Source organism: Panthera onca, chromosome C2 (genome assembly GCF_046562875.1).
Source record: "Panthera onca isolate mPanOnc1 chromosome C2, mPanOnc1 haplotype 2, whole genome shotgun sequence".
In the NCBI taxonomy this organism is placed as follows: Eukaryota; Metazoa; Chordata; class Mammalia; order Carnivora; family Felidae; genus Panthera; species Panthera onca.
In genome coordinates this window covers 89,523,548-89,546,538 of record NC_138347.1, presented here as the reverse complement: position 1 = coordinate 89,546,538, position 22,991 = coordinate 89,523,548, and the positions used below count along the sequence as shown (strand labels likewise).

The window sequence follows — 22,991 nt, the reverse complement described above, 5'->3', positions numbered from 1 at the left end:
CAAACTTTGAACTGCTCTTGAATGGTCATTCATTCATTCAGAGCCTATTCAAGGACCACGGACTTTACACATAAAGGGGGAAAGAACAGCTTAGTTATAACCATGCTACACATGCAAAAATAAACTTCTAGAATTTCTTCAAACTCCAAGTCCCCAAGGAATTCTCTGAATGGAAAACAACTTGGCAGAGGCTAAATCTCCTTGAAGTCCAACTGTAGTCAGAGATGTATTCCTAGACTAAAACTAAGTATACAAGGAGGACACAAAGAAATACTAGACTTTTTCTCAAAGTCTATCTAGAATACTAACTTGATCCATTTGTTGCTGTGAAATAAATAGGGGGGAAAATATACATGTATATATGCATATGTCTCTGACCCTAGTACCTAGCAAAGAGCTCCTAAAACTTGTAATTTCCTAATGACAAGAACACCAGAAATATCTTTTGTGCTAATATTTGGTCTTTGACCCTGATTTCTCACACAGATCTCCTAAATGCCTTGGAATTTGCTGGGTGATAAGGACTCTACTTCAGTATGAGAGTTGATCACCAAAAAGACCAAGCCATGATTCATCAGAGCTTGGAACTTTCAGCCCCGCTCCCTGATCCTTCAGGAAGGGGAACAATGGTGACTGAGCTCATGATTGATCTCACCCTACATGATGAACCCTCCATAAAAATCTCAAAAGTACGAAATTCGGAGAGCTTCCAGATTGCTGAACACACGGAGGTACTGTGAGGGTAGTATACACGTCAAAAGCTAAAGCATGGGCCCATACCTTGCCACACCTACCTCTTCTACCTAAATGTCTGTTCATTCATCATGTCGTTCTATAATCAATTGGTAAATGTTAAGCGGGCCCTGAGTTTTATGTGCCACTCTAGCAAATTATGAAACCCACGGGGGGGTCAGAGGACTCCAACTCACTGCCAGTCAGTCAGAAGAAACAACCTGGGACGTGCGACTAGCATCTGAACTGGAGGCAGTCTTGTGGGATTGAGCCCCTACCCTGTGGGATCTGATGCTAACTCCAGGCAGACAGTGTCAGAACTGAGTTGAATTACAGGACACCCAGCTGGCGTTGAAGAGAATTGCTTGATGTGAAAAAAATTACCACACGTTTGGTGATCAAAAGTGTCAGAAGTATTATGTGTGTGAGTAAAGGAAAACACAGGAATGTTTTTCCTGACAGTTCCCAATATTTCTCCTACCCAATAAACCTCTTATTGCACTCTCACGTTTTATGTCATCCTAAAACAATCTTCTCTCCCCAGACATTATTCTAAGAACACCTATTTCACTAAGACATTATCAAGGACACTTTATTTAGGAGTTGAAGATAGAAAATAAATTGTGTCTCAAGCTAACAGATAAAGAAAGACATAAACAAACGTGTAATGATAACAAAAGAACCAAAATACAAGTTCTTAAACACTGCTGTCTCCTGAGGATAGGCCTAGTAAAGAAGCCTCATTTTTTTTTTTCATTTTATTATATGTATTCACTACTTCTGTGGTATTAAAAAAAAGAAAAAAGTACTGAAATTTCTGATTTTCTAGGTCACCTAGGGCCAGGAAAGAAATTTCCTTTACGCAGATAACAAACTCTACCTTTTGCACACCCCCATCACTCAAGTGTTTCTTTGGTAATTTAATAAGATTTAATATAACTTTTAGGTAGTAATTCTTTAAGTATGGGATTTTATCAAGTAAGATTAAAAAATAATCACTAGTACAAAACAAATTTTAAAACTGCTGGCTTTATCCTGTTAAGAGTGTTAAGTGTCCTTTCCAATTAAGGCTGAAAATCTGGCCATGGTATGGTCACCCAAAGGCACAACTAAGTATCCTACACAAAATTCAAATGTACCTTGTCATACTGACTCCTTTCACTGATTGAAACAAAGCCCATAAACATGGGGGAAGGAGAAAGGGAGTAAGAGTAAAAACTTTAGGAAAACTTACATCATTTCCAATGCTAATAAGGACAGAGCAGTAAGGAAACTCCTTGAAATTTATTTTCTAGTGGGGGAGGACAGATAAACAAAATGAGTACATTCTAATAAATGGGGGCTGCCTTATCTCAATTTCTTAACTTAGCTTGTATAAAACCAAGAGGGACTCAGGTTTTAGCACTATAACCATTCAGGTTCACTGACTGCAAACACTAAAAAGCAACTCCAGAAAACAGGACTTACTGAAAGCATTAGTTCAGAAAAACCTGAACCAAAAGGTTTTCAAAGAAAGAAACAACACCAGTTCTATGGATCAAGAATATACCTACTCCACCCAATTAAGTTGGTTCCCAGAACCTCTTTCAACAATTTGTGGTCAAATATGGTCCCAACTCGCTCATTTCTCCAAGGAGTAGCTGGACTCATATATAATTAGGACTTCCCTTGATGCTATTTATAGATAGGCAAATAGATATGATGACTACCAGAAGGAAGGTTATTAACCCGGAGGCAGGGAGAACAAAGAACAGTTATCTGTATACTGTCTGTCTTTACTGCCACATGACAGGATTGTTGAAATTTACTCTGAACAGACAATGGTCCAGATTCTGCTACACTGTGACATGCTGTTGGCCTAGATCCTGGCCCAGGCAGCAGCACTAACTACCAATGTTGCAAATTGTTTCAGTTTACACTTCCACTTTCCTCCAAGATCAACTGCCATACTTGGATGACTGGGTCTGCAGAAGCTCCAGAGTCAACTGACATGCAGAAACATTCCAAAGACTCTTCAGGCCTATAACTCAATCACTGGTCTATATTTCAACCTCACCCGTTTTCTTAAAGGTCATTTTATTACAGCACTATAGTTGCCCTCTATTTCCACTAAGTCTTAGTATTTTTCATATTAAATTTCTGGCAGAAGAGAGTTTGAGGTATCTTCCTCAGGCTCCCTAAACAAAGTACACAAAAACTGTCGTCCCTCAAAATTGCATGAAGTGAATTTAGTTCTACTCCAATATGCGTCTCGCCAACCTTTATTTAAATAACTTAAGAGGGTCATTTTTTTACTCCAACTCTAAATGCTATACATAAAGACCCTACTTATAGGGCTCAGAACTGATAACCTTAATTTCTCATTACTTTCCAACATGCATCACTCCTTAACCTGTGATACAACAGGCTTATTTCCAATAGTGCCTTCTTTATAATTTAACATGCTGGTCTAATGGCTTTCCCTTTCCTTCTATCCAGAGCCTACCTATTTTTCAAGACTCATCTTAACGCTTTCCTGCTTGAAAGCCTTCCCCCACTACTCCAACCTATCAAGGATGATTCTCCTTTATGAAAATTGCTGGTAATATGTCATTTTATAGTGCTGGAAAACACAGTCCAGACCTATGAAATAATGCACCCCAACAGCCAGTGGCAAAGGCTGGACTATAATGCAGACCTTCAAACTCAAACGCCAAGGTTTATGTTTTTACCAATTCCTCACTCTAACATTACTTCCTAATCTGAACATATCCCCTCACACACGAAACTTTCCAATGGATTCTTCACACCTAGTTTATCCAAAGCCAACCCATCCTTCAAATCACAGGTAAAGTGCATTCTCCACTCAAATTTCTTTTTTGACAGTTCTCATAGTGATTTTCCTCCTTTTCAAATTTTACTATATTGTAATAAATAACACACAGCCTGGCATCCTTCTACTTTGCATGCATTATCTCACTTACTCCTCCAAACATCTTGAAAAGGCAGAAATTAGCCATATTTTTTACAAAGGGCCCTAAGATGTTAATTTGCTTCCCTTTTTACAATTAATTCACAATAGAGTTGAGATTTAAAACTATGCCAACCACCTTCAAAGCCCATGCTCTTTAAATATAGCATTGCGTACTTTTTTTGCTTAACACACACAATGGAAACTATGTGGAGATAACGAACAATTATTTTCCAATAACCAGAATTCAGGACTCATTCTTGATACTTGGCCTAGAATTAAATTATAACCTACAGCTTCTTCTTGTTATGTTACTCCATGCTTTTCATTCCTTTAAAACCACAGTTCGTATAATCTGAATCTGTTCCTGAGGAAATGAACTCAAACTCAAGAACGTTCTTTAAAACTGTCAATGTCAAAGTAATAAAACACAAAGAAAGGCTGAGGAATATGCCAGGTTAAAGATTATTCAGTGTGTGATCTTGCATTGGATCCTGAGTTAGGGCAAACCAATGGCTAACAAGATCAATAGGATAACTGGCAGAATTTTAATATGGAATATGTTAAATACTATATTGTATCAATACTGTATCAATGTTAAATATCCGTAAATGTGACCACTGCACTGTTATGTAAGAGAATATCCTTGTTCTTCAGGGTACACCCAAGTATTTAGAGGTAAATGACCATAATGTGTACAACTTATTCTTAAATGGCTCAACTAAAATAATGAGATAAATAAAATGACAAGAAATAATTAATAATATAAAGCAAATGTGAAAAATACCAAAACTGAAAAATCTATTTGAAAGGTATGTGAGAGGTCAAATTTACAGAAAAGGAAAAAAAATACATCATTGAAAGGAATGGGTAGGCATATAGATCAGGGACTGGCAAACATCTTTTACAAAGAGGCAGGAAGTAAATATTGTAGGTTTGGGGGGGGGGGGGGCTTATAGTCTATCCCATCTACTCAATGCTGCCACTGTAGCACAAAGACAGCCTGTAGACAGTAATATAATGAATGGACTTGGTATGTTCCAAAACACTTTATTTACCAAAACCTGGCCTTAGTCTAATGACCCTTGATACAGATAAAAAAGATTGACCATGACCTGCTTAACACTGGAAGTTAAGCAACAGGAACGTGAGAATTTATTACATTACTCTCTTTTATGTATCTTGAAATTTTTCATAAAAAGAGTTTAAAAATAAAACTTCGCTTAGAAATCTCTTTCTTCACTTCATAGCCTATCTCCTCCAGAAAAAGTCCCAATTTGACTTTTACACATCCTTCTTTCAACCGTTATCTTTTACTTCCAAACAATGTGCAGGTTTTTCAACCAGACTAAATTCGTACAGGCCACATGCATTTAACTTTCTCTTTAAACTCTTAACTCCCTGAGGGAAAGGGTCTTATCTGGTGATTAACATAAATTTGGTGGCCTAACAAGATTATGCAACACCTCTTATCATTGGCTCTGAATTCAAGTCTCTCTTTGGCATTTGGAACTGAGAGAAATGAAACTCCCACAACCTCACTGAGCTTATTTCTTGTGAGATATAAGGAAGGCAAGCCTGTAAAGCTTGGTAAAGCTGACATCGTATCTAATTTAACTTTAGATTTCATAAGATTTTTTTTTTGTAGCTAAACAAGTAAAATCCATGGAAGCTGAAGAGTCACAGATTACTGGAAACGTAGAATATAGGGCTTGAAGGAATTATAAAAACAACCTCAACCCCAATCCCACAGAAGAAATGCAGGTAATCCCAACATTCCATTTAATTCTCATTAATTGATATGAAGTCAAAATTGTGAAGTGCGTTAAAAATTAAAGCAATATTAATAAACTAAGTTTTTTCCTATTAATAGAAGATATACTTAAATCACAATACATTTGTGTTGACAAATTCACCAAAATTCTGCTTCTGGGCACAACTGTCAAATTTACTTATTCCACAATACCGTGTCTACTAAGTGAAATTTGTTCTCTTTGGTGCTACAGGTTACAATTCAAATACTTCCTCCTCTAAAATAAGACATCTGAAGACACAGAACTGCTATACAAGATAGATGTGCTGAACACTGTAAGCCTGTGTCAAAGCATCTAGAAATGCAGTGTCACTCCAGTGTGGGGTAACAGAAGAAGTGAGATGAAAGAACAGAGAGGATAGCATCGAAAGTTTAGCACATAACCTGAAAATTGCCAAGAATTGACCCAAAGTCCTTAATATTGTCATAACATCTGCTGCAAGCACTAATGTCAAATTTGGCTCTATAAATACTGATTTGAACTCTTGTGCAAAATCTCTGACCTAAAATACTGCAGCTAAAACACTGCAAGTCCACCAACAGGGAAGGCACACTCTTGGAAATTCAAATTTGCTAGAACAGCTTTCATACAGCTATTATGGTCAAGTTTAAAGAAAAGCAGAGCTCTTGAATCAATGACAGATTCTGGCTGACAGAGCTAAAAAAGGCAAAGGCACAGGGCAACAGGTTCTTTAAATAGTGGGGATAGCTGCACATCAAAGCACAGATTATCACATATGTGGTATAAGGACTGGTGGTCACAAAGGAGTCTTTTCAGGCTCATTCAAATACCAAATAATTAGCATAAACAATGTTTTTCTTCATCTTCCAACTCCAGTAGCATTTTTTAAATTACTCTATAGCTTATACTAGTCGAATGTGGGGTACTCTTTAATACAAGGACTCTCTCCCTAAATTTAAATAAGGCTATTAAACATTATAAGCAAAAGTCAGCCATAGGAAAATACCATCTTGTGCAATATTTTCCCCCACATTCTATCCAGTACTGCATATACAGGTCTTTTTTTTTTTTTTTTTTTTTTTTAGATTTGAGTTAGTTAACATACAGTGTAGTTAGGGCTGGTTTCAGGAGAATTTAGTGATTCATCACTTAGATATAACACCCAGTGCTCATCCCAGCAAGTGCCCTCCTTAGTGCCTATTACCCATTGAGCCCATCTCCTTCCCCACGTCCCCTCCATCAACCCCCAATTTGTATTCTATATTTAAGAGTCTCTTATGGCTTGCCTCCATCTCATTTTTTATCTTTTATTTTTCCTTCCCTTCCCCTATGTTCATCTGTTTTGTTTCTTCATACATGTCTTGTATCTATTAATTGAGAAAGGAAGTGAAGTGCTTTACTAACTTCTGATAGGATCATGGAAAGAAACCTAAACATTAGCAATCTTTAGGTGGTACATTCAAAAACAGGCAAAAGAAAAGAAAATCTTGACAGTATACTTTAATATGCTTTTTTTAATGTATAGTAACTTAGAAGGAAAACTCATATACACTAAAAACACTTTTTACATTCTTAAGCATAAAAGAATACACACATTAACAAACATTTTAAATTCAAGCCTTAAAAAGCTACAATTACAGAAAGACATGTTTATTTTAATATATTTATACCAATTGCTCGTTAAGGCATAACTATACCACATCACAGAAAAGGGGGGAAAAAAAGCTTCTGTTTGAAGCCAACCATTCCCAACCAGGATTCCAGGGTATACTCAAAGTGAGAAATAATGGGGTACCTGGCTGGGTCAGTCAGTAGATCATGTGACTCTTGATCTTAGGGTGTGAGTTCAAACCCCATGTTGGGTGTAGAAAAGAAAAGGAAAGGAAAGGAAAGGAAAGGAAAGGAAAGGAAAGGAAAGACAAAAAGAGAGAAATAGACAAACACCCCTAAAATTGAGCAAACAAGATAAATGTTTAATACATGGAACAGGCTAAGCTCAGAAATTTTTCTATAAAGCTCATTCCAAAATCTCACTTCAAAGAAATGAAGGCATCGGATTTTTTCATGTTCCCAATTCTAATTTAAGCATATAGTATGAATCTTATCACTAAGTGTCCTTAAATTATTTTGCCTAAGGCCAGGTATTCAAATTCATGTGTCTCAATCAGCTTATATAATGATCAGGGTTTTTTTCAAACCTTAAAACATATGATTCAAATACACCTATCACAAAAGGATAAATCTACACTAGCACATTTTCTCCTTTTAACAGTATGTACTCTTCTAAGAGATCATTTATAAAGAGCAAAATTCCCTGAATCAGGAAGGGTCATTTCCCGAAAGGAAAATTTATACTATCACAATTTACATTTCCCTGCATTTATGCCAGCTTTTCTTCATTGAACAATCCACAACCATGCCTAAATTTGACCTTAGACTAATACTTACTAGTTTTCATCCCAATTTTCCCTCTTGCTACAGTGCCTCATCCCCACTGTTCACTATGTGTTACAACAAGGTTAGAGACGTGTGTGCGTGTGTGTGTGTGTGTGTGTGTGTGTGTGTGTTTACGTGGGGGGGGGGGAGTGCACATACATATACAAAAACACACCTTTACTCATGCGGTGAGCTAATATTCAGGATAATGCACGACAATGTTAGCTAATCAAAAACTGGATTACTTCTATTATTTAAGCCTTCAAGACAATAGCCCATTTTCACTCACCCTCATTCTCCTACTTGACAAAAGTGTGGAAGAGGATGAACCCTGAAGAGAAAACCCTTCACAACTGTGAAAGAAAACAATAGGAAATAGAAAACCTTCAACAAACTTCATTCCATGGAGAAACCCATTCTGTAATTTTTTTAAAACGCTTTTTTAAATGTTTTATTTTGGGGGCGCCTGGGTGGCTCAGTCAGTTGGACGTCCACCTTGGCTCAAGTCATGATTTCGCAGTTCCTGAGTTCAAGCCCCTCACTGGGCTCTGTGCTGACAGCTCAGAGCCTGGAGCCTCCTTCTGATTCTGTGTCTCCCTCTCTCTCTGCCCCTCTCCCACTCACTTTCTCTCTCAAAAAATAAATAAAACCATTAAAGAAAAAAATTTTTTAATGGTTTTATTTTTGAAAAAGAAAGAGAGAGAGAGAAGGACAGAGGATCTGAAGAGGCTCCATACTGACAGTTGAGAGCCCGATGTGGGGCTGGAACTCACAAACCAGGAGATCATGACCTGAGCTGAAGTCAGACACAACCAACTGAGCCATCCAGGAGCCCCTCATTTTGTAATTTTAATGACAAAATGACCCATCATTCAACCTCTGCTTGAGCTTCTCCAATGTTGAGTGCTTTTGCATAAAGGTGCTTTTTTAGTAAATTATTAGACAGCTCTAATTGTTTTCAAAGTTCTTTCTTCTCTAGGATTCAAATGTATTTACCTGTAATTCCTACTCAGAGCTTCTTGAACTATACAAAACAAGTCTAACTCTACTTTAAATGAAACTAGTTAGCAACTGGAAGGACTTTCTTCCAGTCTCTTACTCCCAAGTGTTCTATTTCCCATTTTAAAAATTTGTGACCTAACAATTAACAAAAATCTGCTCCACTTTATGTCCTTCTAAAATTAGGACTCCTAAAACAGTACACAGTGCTTTATTCACAGCGTCTTTTCAACAGTTAGTAAATTTATTCTTTCTTGGACAATGGGGTGGGTGTAGACAGTAAAACTCAAAATCTCTTCAAGCACAAAAAAAGACCTAGGAAGTATAGATAAAAATTCACAAAAATCTGTCACTATAAGAAATGGGTGCTGGGACAAAAGGATATCCACATGCAAAAGAATGAAAATGGAACCGTACTTCATACCATATAAAAAAAATTAAAATGGATCAAAGACCTAAGTAACTCTGGATTAGGCAATGGTTAGCTAGGATACCTAAAGTACAAGCAACAAAAGAAAAAACAAACTGCCATCCTCAAAATTTAAAACTCTTTCCCTTCAAAGGACACACCATCAAAGAAGAGAAAACCCACAAAATGGAAGGAAATTTTTGCAAAACATAAGAGACTTGTGTCTAGAATATATGAATAGTACACCTCAATAATAAGGAGGCAAACAATATAATTTTAAAATGGGCCAAATATCTGAACAGATATTCCAAAGACAACACACAAATGGCCAATAAGCACATGAAAATACCTTCAACATCACTAGCCATCAGGGAAATGCAAATCAAAATCACAATGAGATACCACTTCACATCCACAAGGAAGGCTATCAAAACAAAAGGACAGTAATAATGGTTGTTGAGGATACAGACAAATTGGAACCCTCAAACACTGCTGATCAGAATGTAAAGTGCAGTCCAGCCCCTTTGGAAAAGCCTAACAGTCCCTCAATTATTAGAATTTAATTAGAAATAATGAATTATTACAATTCCAAAACAAATTAGTATAAAAACTGACAGGTATCATTAAAAGATTTCATAAAAGTCAAAAACAGTATTAGAACATGTTTCCTTTCTACATACCCAATGGCCACAATACCTCAGTTTTAAATTCTGGGTGACAATAAAACAGCAAGTATACTTGATGTGCCAAGGAGATGTACTAGCAATTTTCTTTATAATTACTACTCACAATTAAAACAGCCCCCTAAATAATTTCCAGATTTTAAGTTGCAGAGCAATGACTTTAAAAAAAGAGAGAGAGAGAGTGAGAGAAAGTACACATGTGCATGCTTGTGAGCCCGACATGGGTCTCAATCCCACAACCCTGGGATGATGAGCTGAGTTGAAATCAAGAGTCCGATGCTCAACTGACTAAGCCACCCAGGTGCCCAAGCAATGACTTTTAATCAAAGTTACCAAATGGGTGATTAATCATTAATAGCTTCTAGGAAAGATTATGTAAAAAAAAAAAAAAAAAAATGCTCTATCAAATAAAAATGATACAGATTTTTTCAAAGGGTAACAATGAATTATAAATGCCTAGTCCTCTCAAAACAAGGTAGGACTTGTTAAAGCCGATTGCTGGGTCCCACCCCTGTTCTTTCCATTCCAACTGCTAGGTCTGGGGTGGATTCAAGGATTTGCAATGCTAACAGGTTACAAAGAGACCACACTTTGAGACCTACTATACTATACAATCCTGAATCATACAGCAACATTCTTTTGAGAACAAAAATCAGTAATATTAATAATCCAACAATCAGCGGTCAAACATCATTAACCAAAATGGGTTATGTAATAAAATTAAGACAAATCAGACAAGGGTTTTTATCTTTAGGACTTTCCCAGCATTGTCTGCTCCAATTGGTACATGCTTCTGTTAACATGCCCAGGAGTGGGGCACCTGGGTGGCATAGTGGGTTAAGCCTCCAACTTCGTTCAGCTCAGGTCATGATCTCATGGTTCCTGAGTTCGAGCCCCACATCAGGCTCTCTGCTATCAGCACAGAGCCCACTTTGAGTCCTGTCTCCCTCGCTCTCTGCCCCTCCCCCGCTCCTCTTGTGCTCTCTCAAAAATAAACATTGAAACAAAAAAAAAGAACAAATAAAAATTTAAAAATAACTTAAAAAAATAAACATGCCCGGGGCGCCTGAGTGGCTCAGCTGGCTAAGTGTCCATCTTCGGCTCAGGTCATGATCTCACAGTCTGGGAGTTCAAGCCCGCATCAGGCTCTGTGCTGTCAGCTCAGACCCTGGAGCCTGCTTCAGGTCTGTGTCTCCCTCTCTCTCTCTCTCTCCCCTACTCATACTCTGTTTCAAAACTAAGCATTAATAATTTTAAATAAACAAATAAATAAACATGCCCACAAGGTATCTTTCAAGCCCTTGAAAAGCTGTACTGCATCCATGAAGCCTGCTCTGAATACCCTAGCTGGAAATAACTTCTTACTCCTTTGAACTTAAGTCCTCACCTGTATCACCAATAAGACAATGTATTATTAACATTAAAATATCTGTTTTATGGCATGAGTTAGACATGTTGCCTTCTGACCTATATAAAGATGCTCAATCTGGTTCCCACCAATTTCCTTGAAAACAACAATCACTCTTGTGGCATCACCAACATCACAGAACACAGCAAAGAATTCAACAACACTATAAAAGTATTAAAAATGTTTCAGTATCATGAACTTTAATTCTTCTATATTTATACACAACTCCAATATGTTACCTCTTATCTATCTGTACATCCTTTACACAGTGCCTAGTACAGAACAGGTTCTGAATACACACACAAAACCACTGTTGTCCTTGATGACCTTGCATACTCGTCTTCATAAAGCTCATGAGACTGTTAAGATCCACACTTGGCAATTTGGGGAAGAAACGAAATCCAGAGCACCTCCAAGAATTCAAGTCCTTAAGTACGTGAAAAACATACCATTTTCTCAGTTGTACCTAATCTATGATGGACTCCCAGGTAAGAACAGACGACGAAGAGATCATTTTCTAAAACTATTAGGTCAATTTAAGGAGCTGGGGGGGGGGGGGGGGGGGCAGTTGTTAGTTCAAACACACACACAGGCAGTCCCCATTTTGTATGGTAGTGTGGTCATAGAAATGATAATAGAAGATGAAACCAAGCGAAGTGACCTTCTTCAGTGGGACCTGTTCTGTGACGTTTAAAATTATCAAAACATTAAAAACTGTTCTATAATAAAAATACAGTAAAACTAATATTTTCTAATATACCATATTAAATGTTATAATAAAAATACAATAATATTTTTTAATAATTTTTAAAATGAGAACCACTATGAATTAAAGTACTTTATTTCTTTGTAAATAACTTACAAGTAGTTTGACGTTTGTCTTCTCTCATGGTATAACTTAGAGTACAGAGCATCTTTTAGATTTCATACACCACAGGGAACTGTCATACAGCTTCTAACATTTTAACTCTTACATTTTCAAGGTCATGGAATATCTCAGAAAGTTCCTTTAGTGGGAAATTTTTTGCCAGCATCACTTCCTGTGGAACATCATCCTTTTCACCACAACCACTTTCTTCATTTTGCCCATAAAGTTTGTTATACTTCTTTCGCTGCATATACCTAGAGTCTCCTGGACAGTGGCAATATCTTCTTACAGGCACCTTTTCTTATACCTCATTCACATTTAATTCAAATACCATGGTCAGCATTATCGATTTTCACTTATTATACTTTCATCTTCACTGACATTAAAGTGTGCTTGAACAAAGGTTATTGGATGATCAGAAAACAGTAGACCTATTGAGGAAAATAATACAATGGGGAGAAAAAAATTTAATGGCCATAAAAAATTACTTAATTTAAAAAAATCTTCATGTAAGAACCATTATATGCCAAATCAAAAGGCATGACTTTTTTTTTTTTTAATTTTTTTTTTAACGTTTATTTATTTTTGAGACAGAGAGAGACAGAGCATGAACGGGGGAGGGTCAGAGAGAGGGAGGGAGACACAGAATCCGAAACAGGCTCCAGGCTCTGAGCTGTCAGCACAGAGCCTGAAGCGGGGCTCAAACCCACGAACCGCAAGATCATGACCTGAGCCGAAGTCGGACACTTAACCGACTGAGCCACCCAGGCGCCCCAAGGCATGACTAACTTTAGAAAACAGGTACAACTCATATCCCATGTAAAGGATTAACTTCCTTTATATAAAGAGATCCATAAGAATGATCATCCACCCATGGATACAGAAAAACAGTTTACAGAAAATAAAAATTTTAAGGCTTGAAACATGAAAAGATTCTCCTTAGAAGTGTGCAAATTTAATATTTCACTGAGAATTTCCAATACAACTTGTTAGATACGATGCTAAGCAAAGAAGCCATAAATAAGGACATATACTGTTATGATTTATATGAAGTACAAAAATAAATAATCAATGATCTAAGTAAGGATAATGGTTATCTTTCCAGAAGTTGGGGACTGTACAATGACTGGGGGGGGCGTGGTTACACAGGTGTGTTCAATTTATGAAACTCATCAAGCTATATTTTGTGATTTTTTATGTATTTTTATCTGTTATATTACAATGAAACCTTTATTACAATGAAACCTTATACTACAATGAAACCTTTAAAAAATACAAGATAATTGATTTAGACTCTGGTCAGGATCTCACAGTTTGTGAGATGGAGCCCCATGTCAGGCTCTGCGCTGACAGCATGAACCCTGCTTGGGATTCTCTCTTCTCTGCCCCTCCTATGCATGTTCTCTCTCAAAATAAATAAATAAATTTTTTTTTTTAATTTTTAAAAACACAAGATAGCATTTTTCATCTACTAGTTTGGTAAAGATAAAAAGTACTAAAAATAAATTAAATAAATAAATAAATAAATAAAGAGTGCCGTAACACTTCATGGTGTTACTCAAACACTACTGGTAGGAGTGTCCATTACTACAACCTCCATGGAAACAATCTGGCAATGAAATGTAAAAATGCTTATATCCTTTGTTCCTAAAATTCCACTGTGGAGAATTTATTTTTCAAAATACACTTGCATACATGCAAAATAACTTACATACAAAGATATTCTTGCAGCATTCCCAAAAGGAATGAAACAAACTACTGTCCATCAATAGGAGCCTATAATAGTGACATATTATCTAGTCGAAAAAAGAGAATAATAAACTCTTCAGGTACTGATAAGGGCATGATCACCATGATATACTGTTAGGTTAAAAGTACAAAGGGGAGGAAAAGGCAAAACAGTATGTTTAATGTATAATATGGGGGGGGGGGGGAATTTGAGAGAAAACATTATTTGTTTGCATACAGTAATATCTCTGGAAGGATACAGAAGAAAAAAAGATAACACTGAATGCTGCAAGGAGAAGAACCAACAGAGTAGGGGGCAGATAGGAGAAGATTTTTCAAGTATATACTTTTGTAACATTTTAAGCTTGAGCCATGCTAAGATGTTCAAATGTTCAAAATAATGAGTTAAAAAAATAATCACCTGAAAGGAAAGCAAAATTAGAGACCCATAAAGAGGTGATCAGATCCTAGATTTATAAAAATGCTTACAATCTCTCAGAGAAGGACAATCTAGAAATGTTTTAAAAGGACAAAATATTTGGGATTTGGATATTCTGTAAAAGCAGTTAAATTACTGAGGCTTACTGTGTGATCAGTAACTCAGTATCAACAGAAAACTACGTTTCAGAGAATATAATAGGCAGAACTTATTTGGCACATCAGGGGCATCCATTTCAAGATATCTATTTCACATGAATCCAATAAAAGAGATGAGAGAGTTCTAAATACGTAAGTAAAAACAGAAACGGAAACAGAAACAGACAAGACAAAGCACCAGAAGTTATGGTTAACATGGAATCAGCAAGCTGTAAGGGGCAGAACTTTGACTTTTTCTCATCTTCATTGCTACCATATGTTGCAAAGTTATGTCACTAGCATTCACTGTAAGGTTCTTGTCATCTTCTACTTCTACTACATGGTATAATGAGAAGTACTCTGGTTTTGGAACTCTAATGACCTTGGTCCACATCTACCTCTTCCAAGTTATTACCAAGAACAGCCTTAAGCATAGTACTTTATTTTAAGCCTCAGATTGTATTTCTTTAAAATAGGGATATTAGTGTCCACCTTGTATTGTCCTCATAAGGATTACAAATAGTGTATGTTAAAAAAAAAAAAAAAAAAAAAAAAAAACTTAGCACAATGTTTGGTGAATAAAGACACCCAAAAAAGGTAGCTATTATTGCCTCACCTGCTTATAAAAATACTCTTAGTTTTTTTTTATAGGAGAAAGTTCAGAGAGAATTTTTTGTATGTGTAACTCCTCAAAGACACATAGCAACATACAAAAAAAAGGGAAACTACCTCATTTGCCTAATTATAAAGACCCTTACAGGGGAATCAAGAAAAGATGAAGGAATAACAAGAAGGGGAACATTCACTGCCTCCTGACCTCAACACTGCATAAAGTACCTGGTCCTTTCAAACCTAAAAGTGGAAGGGAGGGAGGGAGGGAGGGAAGGAAGGAAAGAAGGAAAGAAGGAAAGAAGGAAAGAAGGAAGGGAGAGAGGAAGGAAAGAAGGAAGGGAGGGAGGAAGGAAAGAAGGAAGGGAGGGAGGAAGGAAAGAAGGAAGGGAGGGAGGGAGGAAAGAAGGAAGGAAGGAAGGAAAGAGGGAGAGAGGGAAAAAAAAACCCACCTCTAAATAGGAAAGATACTTTTGGTCATTCTGAATATCCACTGTTAAATCTCACATACATTAACAAAATCGTTGATATCTTCCAACACAGACAAGATTCCTGCTCTACTGACATTTACATTCTAGTGGAAGACAAAGATAAACACATTAAGCAAAAAGCACTCTGACAGAAATTCCAGCAGGCCTGAAAATGGCCTGAGTCAAGCACTGAAATAAAAGTACCACCTTCATGGCACATATGGATACCTAGTCAAAGCACAAAACATGCTGATTAACGGGGGCGCCTGGGTAGCTAAGTCAGTTAAGTGTCCGATTCTTGGTTTCAGCTCAGGTCATGATCTCGTGGTTTTTTGAGTTTGAGCCCCACATCAGGCTCTCTACTAGCAGCATGGAGCCTGCTTGGGATTCTCTGTCTCCCCTCCCTCCCTCCCTCCCTCCCTCCCTCCCTCCCTCTCTCTCCCCCTCCCCTCATGTTGTCTCTGTCTCTCTCAAAATAAATTAACTTTAACAACAAACAAACAAAAAACCCAAACATGCTAATTAATAATGTTGCTTTGAAACCATGGGTCCAATGAGTCTGGGCTGTTTGTACCAGCTTGTCAGCACTGTTTATTATTAACAGTGACTGATGGTTTGCACCTGGTTGTGGTGAGACCCCCCAGAGGTCTCTATCAAAAGCCTATGTGCCCTGCAGAATATAAGAGGCGAGACTTCACTGTGGGCTCTCAGCAAGGTGCTTCTTGCACACATCAGTGATCATGGTCAGAGAGAGGAAACATGTCCAGTATGACCCTACAGAGGGAAGACAAATGGAGTTCACATTCAACCTCTTCAGGTCCGCTGCTGGGAGGCAACCTTTGGTTGTGATGCATAACCTTACTTCAAGGCACTTGCTGTACGGCATCCTTTTTCAGCAATAAATCAGACTGACTAGCACTGTATTTGGGGATCCTAGGAGTCTCCTTTAGCAACCAAATCGTAGGGTCCCTACCACTGTTAGCAGAACTAGTGGGAAAAAAAATTTAAGTAACTGCTATGGAGAATATAAAACAGAATAATCTGAAAGTGAAAAAATATATAGGCAATGGGATCAGAGAACATAGCCAGGAAAGAAGGAAGGGACATTATGAACTGAGGTATATATGAGGAGAACCCAAGCAAGTTGCCAACCAGAGATTAGAGAATTCCAATCAAGTATACAGGCTCTGAGGAGAGAACAAGTTTGACTGGATCAAAAGAGAAGTATGGCCAGGGAGTGGTAAGCAAGGGACAAATGGCAGAAAATTAAATCACAGCAGTAAATGGGAACAGATCAGAAAGGGCCTTATAAATCTGGATTTCAACTAATTCGACAGCTTTCCTACTGGCCTTGCTGCCTCTATCTGCTCACACAGCCATTCGCCCTAACTTCAGCCTTTTTAATGCCTCTAGAGTAAACTTTCTAAAAGATAAATATGGTCATATAATTTCACAGCTTAAAATAAATGAATCAGAAATCCCTGGGATGACATTATCTTTATTATCTCTCTCTTCTCATATCACATAATTTCAAAATATGTGCCCTAAGCCCTAGTCACATACTGTTCCTAAGTTCTTTCACTTTTTAAACCAGATGTGTGTCCACTAACACACTCTACACAGGGTAATGATTAAGGACCAGACATATTGGCTTTCTGCAGTTTGAGTAAAACACACACCCCCCCTCTACAAACACAACATACAGTCACACTGCAACTGGACACACTGTTGGCTGCCAGTACCCAGTGTCCCTTCTGGAGCAACACTCTACACAGCTTCTACTGCAGACTTCTGGCTGGAATTTAAGCGAGTGTCCTCTCCACCCCTGGCCAAAGGACAGAAACGTAACTCAAGCTCCGGAAATCAGACTCCATCCTAGATATCGGAATATAAAGAGAAAAACCATAGAGGAAAATAATTTGAACTGGTTATTAACCACTGTCAAGTCAGCTCACTTCTATGTCCTAGATCTGTTGATAATTTTTTTTCTTTGAACCACCACATCTTTCCTCTGTGTAGCTTCAGCTATCTATAATCTACTTCTGTTGCTTGCAACCAAAATAACAGGAGTCAAAAAAACCAAGAGTGTGACAGGGGTCAGCAGAAATCACACACCAACAGAAATCATAAAGCAAAGAAGAGTAGAACGTGAGCTAGTGAGAGACAGAAATGAGTTATGATGACAGAATTCTGTACCTAGTATTGCTGCTACTGAAGGAAACACATGAGAATTCTGTTATATTCCACAAGATGTGCCAATTATCCATGAAGTCAGACAATGAAAACAATTAGTTATGGTCAAAACAGTACTGCAATTCTCTGAAACATCTATTTCTGCAGCTTTAAATAACTGCTGTTTTTCCTTACCTCCCTTATGTAGCCTTAAAGTAAAACCCCATTTAGCTAGAGGTAATTTGAGGGACCCTGTTCCCTGAAACTTTAAAACAAAAAAAAGGCACCCCTGTACTTGCCCAACTCTAACTTCCTCTATTAGGTTACTATTCCTCTTATATACTCAACTTACATCCTGTTCACCAGTAAGGCAGTTATGTCTACACGTCTCTGTACCTGCCTCCCTAAAAGTAAGAACGTTTGAATCTCATCTCAGTGCCTACTCAACATGACAGGTGGCATACAGTAAAACTAATGAAGATAATAAAAACCTTCTGATTTTTAAATATCTACATTATCCCTAGCACTGCTAGGCACTTTGCATTTATTTTTAATCCTCATTATCAAGTTAACAAGACATTATTATTCCCATTTTTCACTTGTAAAAACAAACGCAAAGAAGGAAATTACCCAAGGCCATAAAGCTAGCTAGAACCACCTAGGTCTCCTGAATCCAAACCCTTCCCTTTTCTCAGTACTCTAACAGATCAGGATTTAAATCAGGGGTTTTTAAACAGCAGGTCACAACCTATTAGTGGATTATAAAGTTAGTGGATCATACCTTTTCTTCTAATGAAATAGAGACAATACAAGTATATCCTATGAAAGGCAAATACTATTCCACGGAACTCTAATTTCGGTGTCATGTACACACATGTAACAAGGCAGCAATGTAAATGCATGTCTTACTGTGGACTACAGACCAAAAAAGTCTGAAAGCCACGTACATAAACACCTGTCTTTATTACAGTTGTATGCACTGACATCTCTTCTCAATTTTTCCTCAAAGGCCTAAAGTTTAAAAACATTTAGGCAGTAAAACCCTTCACCTAATATCCTCAGGACATTACAAAAACAAAACAAACAAGGTCTACAAGGTGGTTAAGTGAAAAGGTATTTGGGACAAAAGTGCCATATTTCCCCCCCTCCAGCAAAGTTTGTGCTAAAACTACCCTGCACATCCACAGAAGATCGTAAAGCACAAAGATGAGCTAGCTGCTCTTTCACTCTCTTCCCCCAGGCTTTTACTAAATCATTTTCAAAAATGTTTCTCTGCTTTGCTATGCTTCACTAGAGGTAACAACACAATTTTATCAGTCTTCTGACCATGTTCATGAGTGACTGAATAAATTATTATCCAGTATATAGTGTTTCTTAAAAACGGTGACTTCACTCACACATGTAACCATATACATACAAGATCCACCCAGAAGGGGATGACCGGCAGCATCACTATGGTTATGCATGCTCTCTTCCACAAAGAGCCATATGCCCAGGAACAGCAGTCAGCATTATATGGCATAGACTGAAGATTAAAATGTTGTTACTAGGGGGAAAAGAAGATGATTTAACAATTCTTCTCAGGCACGAAAGAAGAAAAAGGTGTTTGAGAACTTATATACCTTTTATCAGTCACAAATTAGTCAATTATAGCTTAAGGTAGCAGACAAAATAAATTTCTCTCAGTCTCTGTCTCTGTCTCTCTCTCCCCCCTCCTTCCCAAGGTCCCCCCTGAAATGGCAGGGAAAAGATTTATATTAAAATGAGTTGACAGCACTGTTGCAAAACAAGAAAAGATGTCACTGACCAATCATAAATTTTAAAGAAACATGGGCAGATAGAAAGTAGGAAAGACTGGATTAATAGAGGAAATCACATTAAGGCACCAAAATCTTTTCAAGGACATGCTAGAGAAGTTCTAAATATCAATCAAACTAATCACAACTACAAGCAGGAGGAAACAACTAAGGTGCTTCATAAGGGTGCTGCATTACCTTACTCTGGATAGATGACCCCTCCTCCTCTGACTGGTAATCAGAGCAATGGTGGTGGCAGCTTTTGCCTTTAAGATAAAGCCAAAGAGCTGATCTCTATGAAGTAGGCATTTCTGCCTAGGTTAGCCTTACTGTGAGAGTAGCCAGGCTTGACAGAAAAGCAGAGCAGGAAGTTGGCGGGGCACATCAGACTTCTAACACAAAGAGTGAAATAAAGGGGGAGGGTTGAGCAGGGAAAAACAGGGAGAAAGGGATCAGTTTCTTAATACTAGCCAAGTGAAATATACCAAAACGCTCCCCACCTGCAATGTTTGAAGACACCACAATTAACCTAAGTTAGAATGGTGCCACTTCACCCACACATACATCCTCCCTGGAAGGAGGCCTGGTCTGCTGGCCCACACCTAATCCAACTTCACAGAACCTACCACACCAAAACTACCATTCAAGATAGAGGCCCTAGTAAAGAACTACATACTAGAGCAGACACACTTCAACTGCCAATACTAACCAAGATCCACTAACCACATGGGGAAACCTAACAGCATGAAAGAAGAACAAGATAAACAGAACTGTTAACAGAGAAAACCAAAATCCAGGAGAAAACGGTCATGATTAAATACCAAATTATTTAAGGGTGCCTGGGTGGCTCAGTTGGTTAAGCGTCCGACTTCGTCTCAAGTCATGATCTCACTGTTCGTGGATGGAGCCCCACGTCAGGCTCCACACTGAGAGCATGGAGCCTGCTTCAGATTCTCACTCCGACCGCACCCCCTCTCCCCACACTGCACACACAGGCGTGCACGCTCTCGCTCTCTCTCAAAATAAATAAACTTTAAAAAAGAAAAACAAACCCCCAAAACACAAAGGTGAATCTCTAAGAAAAAAATTAAAAATGAATTAAGATCTAGGGGGTCCAAGATCTGTTTACACAAAACATCCCAAAGTGGAAAACAGAGGTGAAGTAAAATTAATTCTCAAAAGCAGGTGATGGGTTGAGGGGAACACATCATAAGCTTTCCAAGAGACAAAGATTCAATCTTCAAAGTGAAAAGACTCAACAAAACAAAAACAACACAACAAATGAAATAAGACCCATGACTAGACAGACTCACGCTAGTAAAATTCCAGAATACAAAGAAAGCCGTCAAAGACAATCGAGAAATATTCATCTTCTTATCAGAAATACTGGATGACAGAAGACAGCAGACCAGTGTCCTCCAAGTTCTAGGAGAAAAATATGTAGAAACTGGATTCCTATTATAACCCAGGGTTTCCCCAGCACGTATGCTACAAATAAATGGGTTACCAGAGGCCTCTGCTGCAGGCAGCTCCACCCACCAAATAGTATCATTTTCTATATACATATCATGACATAAAAGCACTGCTCTCACTAGTCAGATTTTCCATCAAGAGTCAAAATAAAAACTTTAAATTTTACTTGTATGGCAAAACTGAAAAGGTAGAGGAACAAAAGAAAAAAGGAACCCGATGAAACACAATGTGAGATAGAAAAAACAGTGGCAGCTAAGTATGACGGACCTACAAATAACAAATACAAAAACAAAAAAGGATACTCATCACTGACAGTGGGAGATTCTCGTTGAACAGAAATTTAATAACACAGTATTAGGTTTCTTTCTCATAAATATTACATAGTAATTATCATAAAAATTACTCCTTTTTCAGTTTCTAAAACATCATACAGCAAAAAAGGAGGTATAGAACTAAGTAGTTGCAAGCTCTACTCTGTACTCTGCAATAATATTCAGAAAGTTGGAAAAAGGAAGTGTAAAGAAGAGTAAATGCACTAATTTCCTCAAAACCTTCATATTAGATGTGGCTCATGGTTAATATATCAAGAAATAAGAATCTTTGGTATAATTTATTATTTAAAGTTACTATAGCAAACAGTGCCTGCCTCCAGGAAGTAAGATTGGGAGGGAATAAGAAAAAATAAAGGAAGACCAGATATTCTTAGTTTTCTTCACACCATTCTGTACTGTTTAGAGTTTTCTACCATATGTATGCATTACTTTTAAATTTAAAACCTGATTTTGATTTTTCAAAAGTATGCGACAGAAATTAGAATAGTAGATAGTATTTAAGACTAAGATATATACATATTTACATGAAATATCAACAATATATAGAACAGTACTCATATGATCCCAACTGCTACTATACTATACATGTTAATAAGTCATATTCAGTAGTCTTCACATATTTTATATATATGCTTGAATTGTGTACATATGAAAGAATACACACCAAACTGTAAATAACAGCTGTCACTGGTGAATGGGGCGAAGTCAAACTGACAACTTTTACCTGTTGCTTTGTAATAAACACCTGTTGTTAGCTCATTCATTTTTGCAATATATATGTGTAACATATAAAAGATAAACCATTGTTAAAAAAAAGCAATGTCTCAAAGAGATATCTGCACACCTGTGTTTAGAGCAGCAATATTTACAAGAGCCAAATGGTAGAAGCAACCCAAGCGTCCATCAAAGGATGAATGAACAAAATGGGGTCTATACGTACAATGGATTATTATTCAGCCTTAAAAAGCAAAGTCTTGACACACACTATAACATAGACAAACTTTGAGGATATAATACTAAGTGAAAGAAGCCAGTCACAGACAAATACTATAGTGCCACTTATCTAGTGTACTTAAATTCATAAAAACAGGAAGTACAACGGTAGTTGCCAGGGAATGGAGGGAGAGAGAAATGGGGAGTTGTTTCACGAGTATAAAGAGTTCTGGAGATTGGTGGCACAACCATGTAAATATAGTTAACACAACTCAACTATAAGCTTATATGTATTTTAACACAACTTAAAAATAAATAAGTGAAAACATTAAAATATAAAAGAAAAATTAAAATCAAAAACTGTGGCATCTGAGGAGATAGTGTCAATCCTCAGTATTCATGGATCCCATATTTGTGAAATCTGCCTACTTGCTAAAATTTATATGTAATCCCAACATCAATACTTGTAGTGCCTTTGTAATCCTCAGTCCTGTACAGAACAGTGAAAAACTTGAGGTGCTTGTTGTATACCCCCAGCCAATAATGCAGCATTCTGCCTTCTTGTTTCAACTTTCATTCTATAAACAAATATCCTTTGTATGGTACATTTAGTGCCAAATTTTTGTATTTTGTATTTTTGGT

General features: G+C 37.4%; 2 protein-coding genes across 2 annotated transcripts in view; both read right to left on the bottom strand.

The window, feature by feature from the left end:
• Window positions 1–22,991, bottom strand: part of TBL1XR1 (TBL1X/Y related 1) — a 177,493-nt gene that overhangs the window by 107,348 nt on the left and 47,154 nt on the right. The gene's annotated exons all lie outside the window — the stretch shown is intronic.
• The window catches only part of LOC132683388 (uncharacterized), a 62,276-nt gene continuing 51,502 nt past the window's right edge, over window positions 12,218–22,991 (bottom strand). The window contains exon 4 of the mRNA XM_081790149.1: window positions 12,218–12,691. Coding sequence (XP_081646275.1) covers window positions 12,665–12,691 — 27 coding nt within the window. The 3' untranslated portion in view covers window positions 12,218–12,664. The remainder of the gene's footprint in view (window positions 12,692–22,991) is intronic.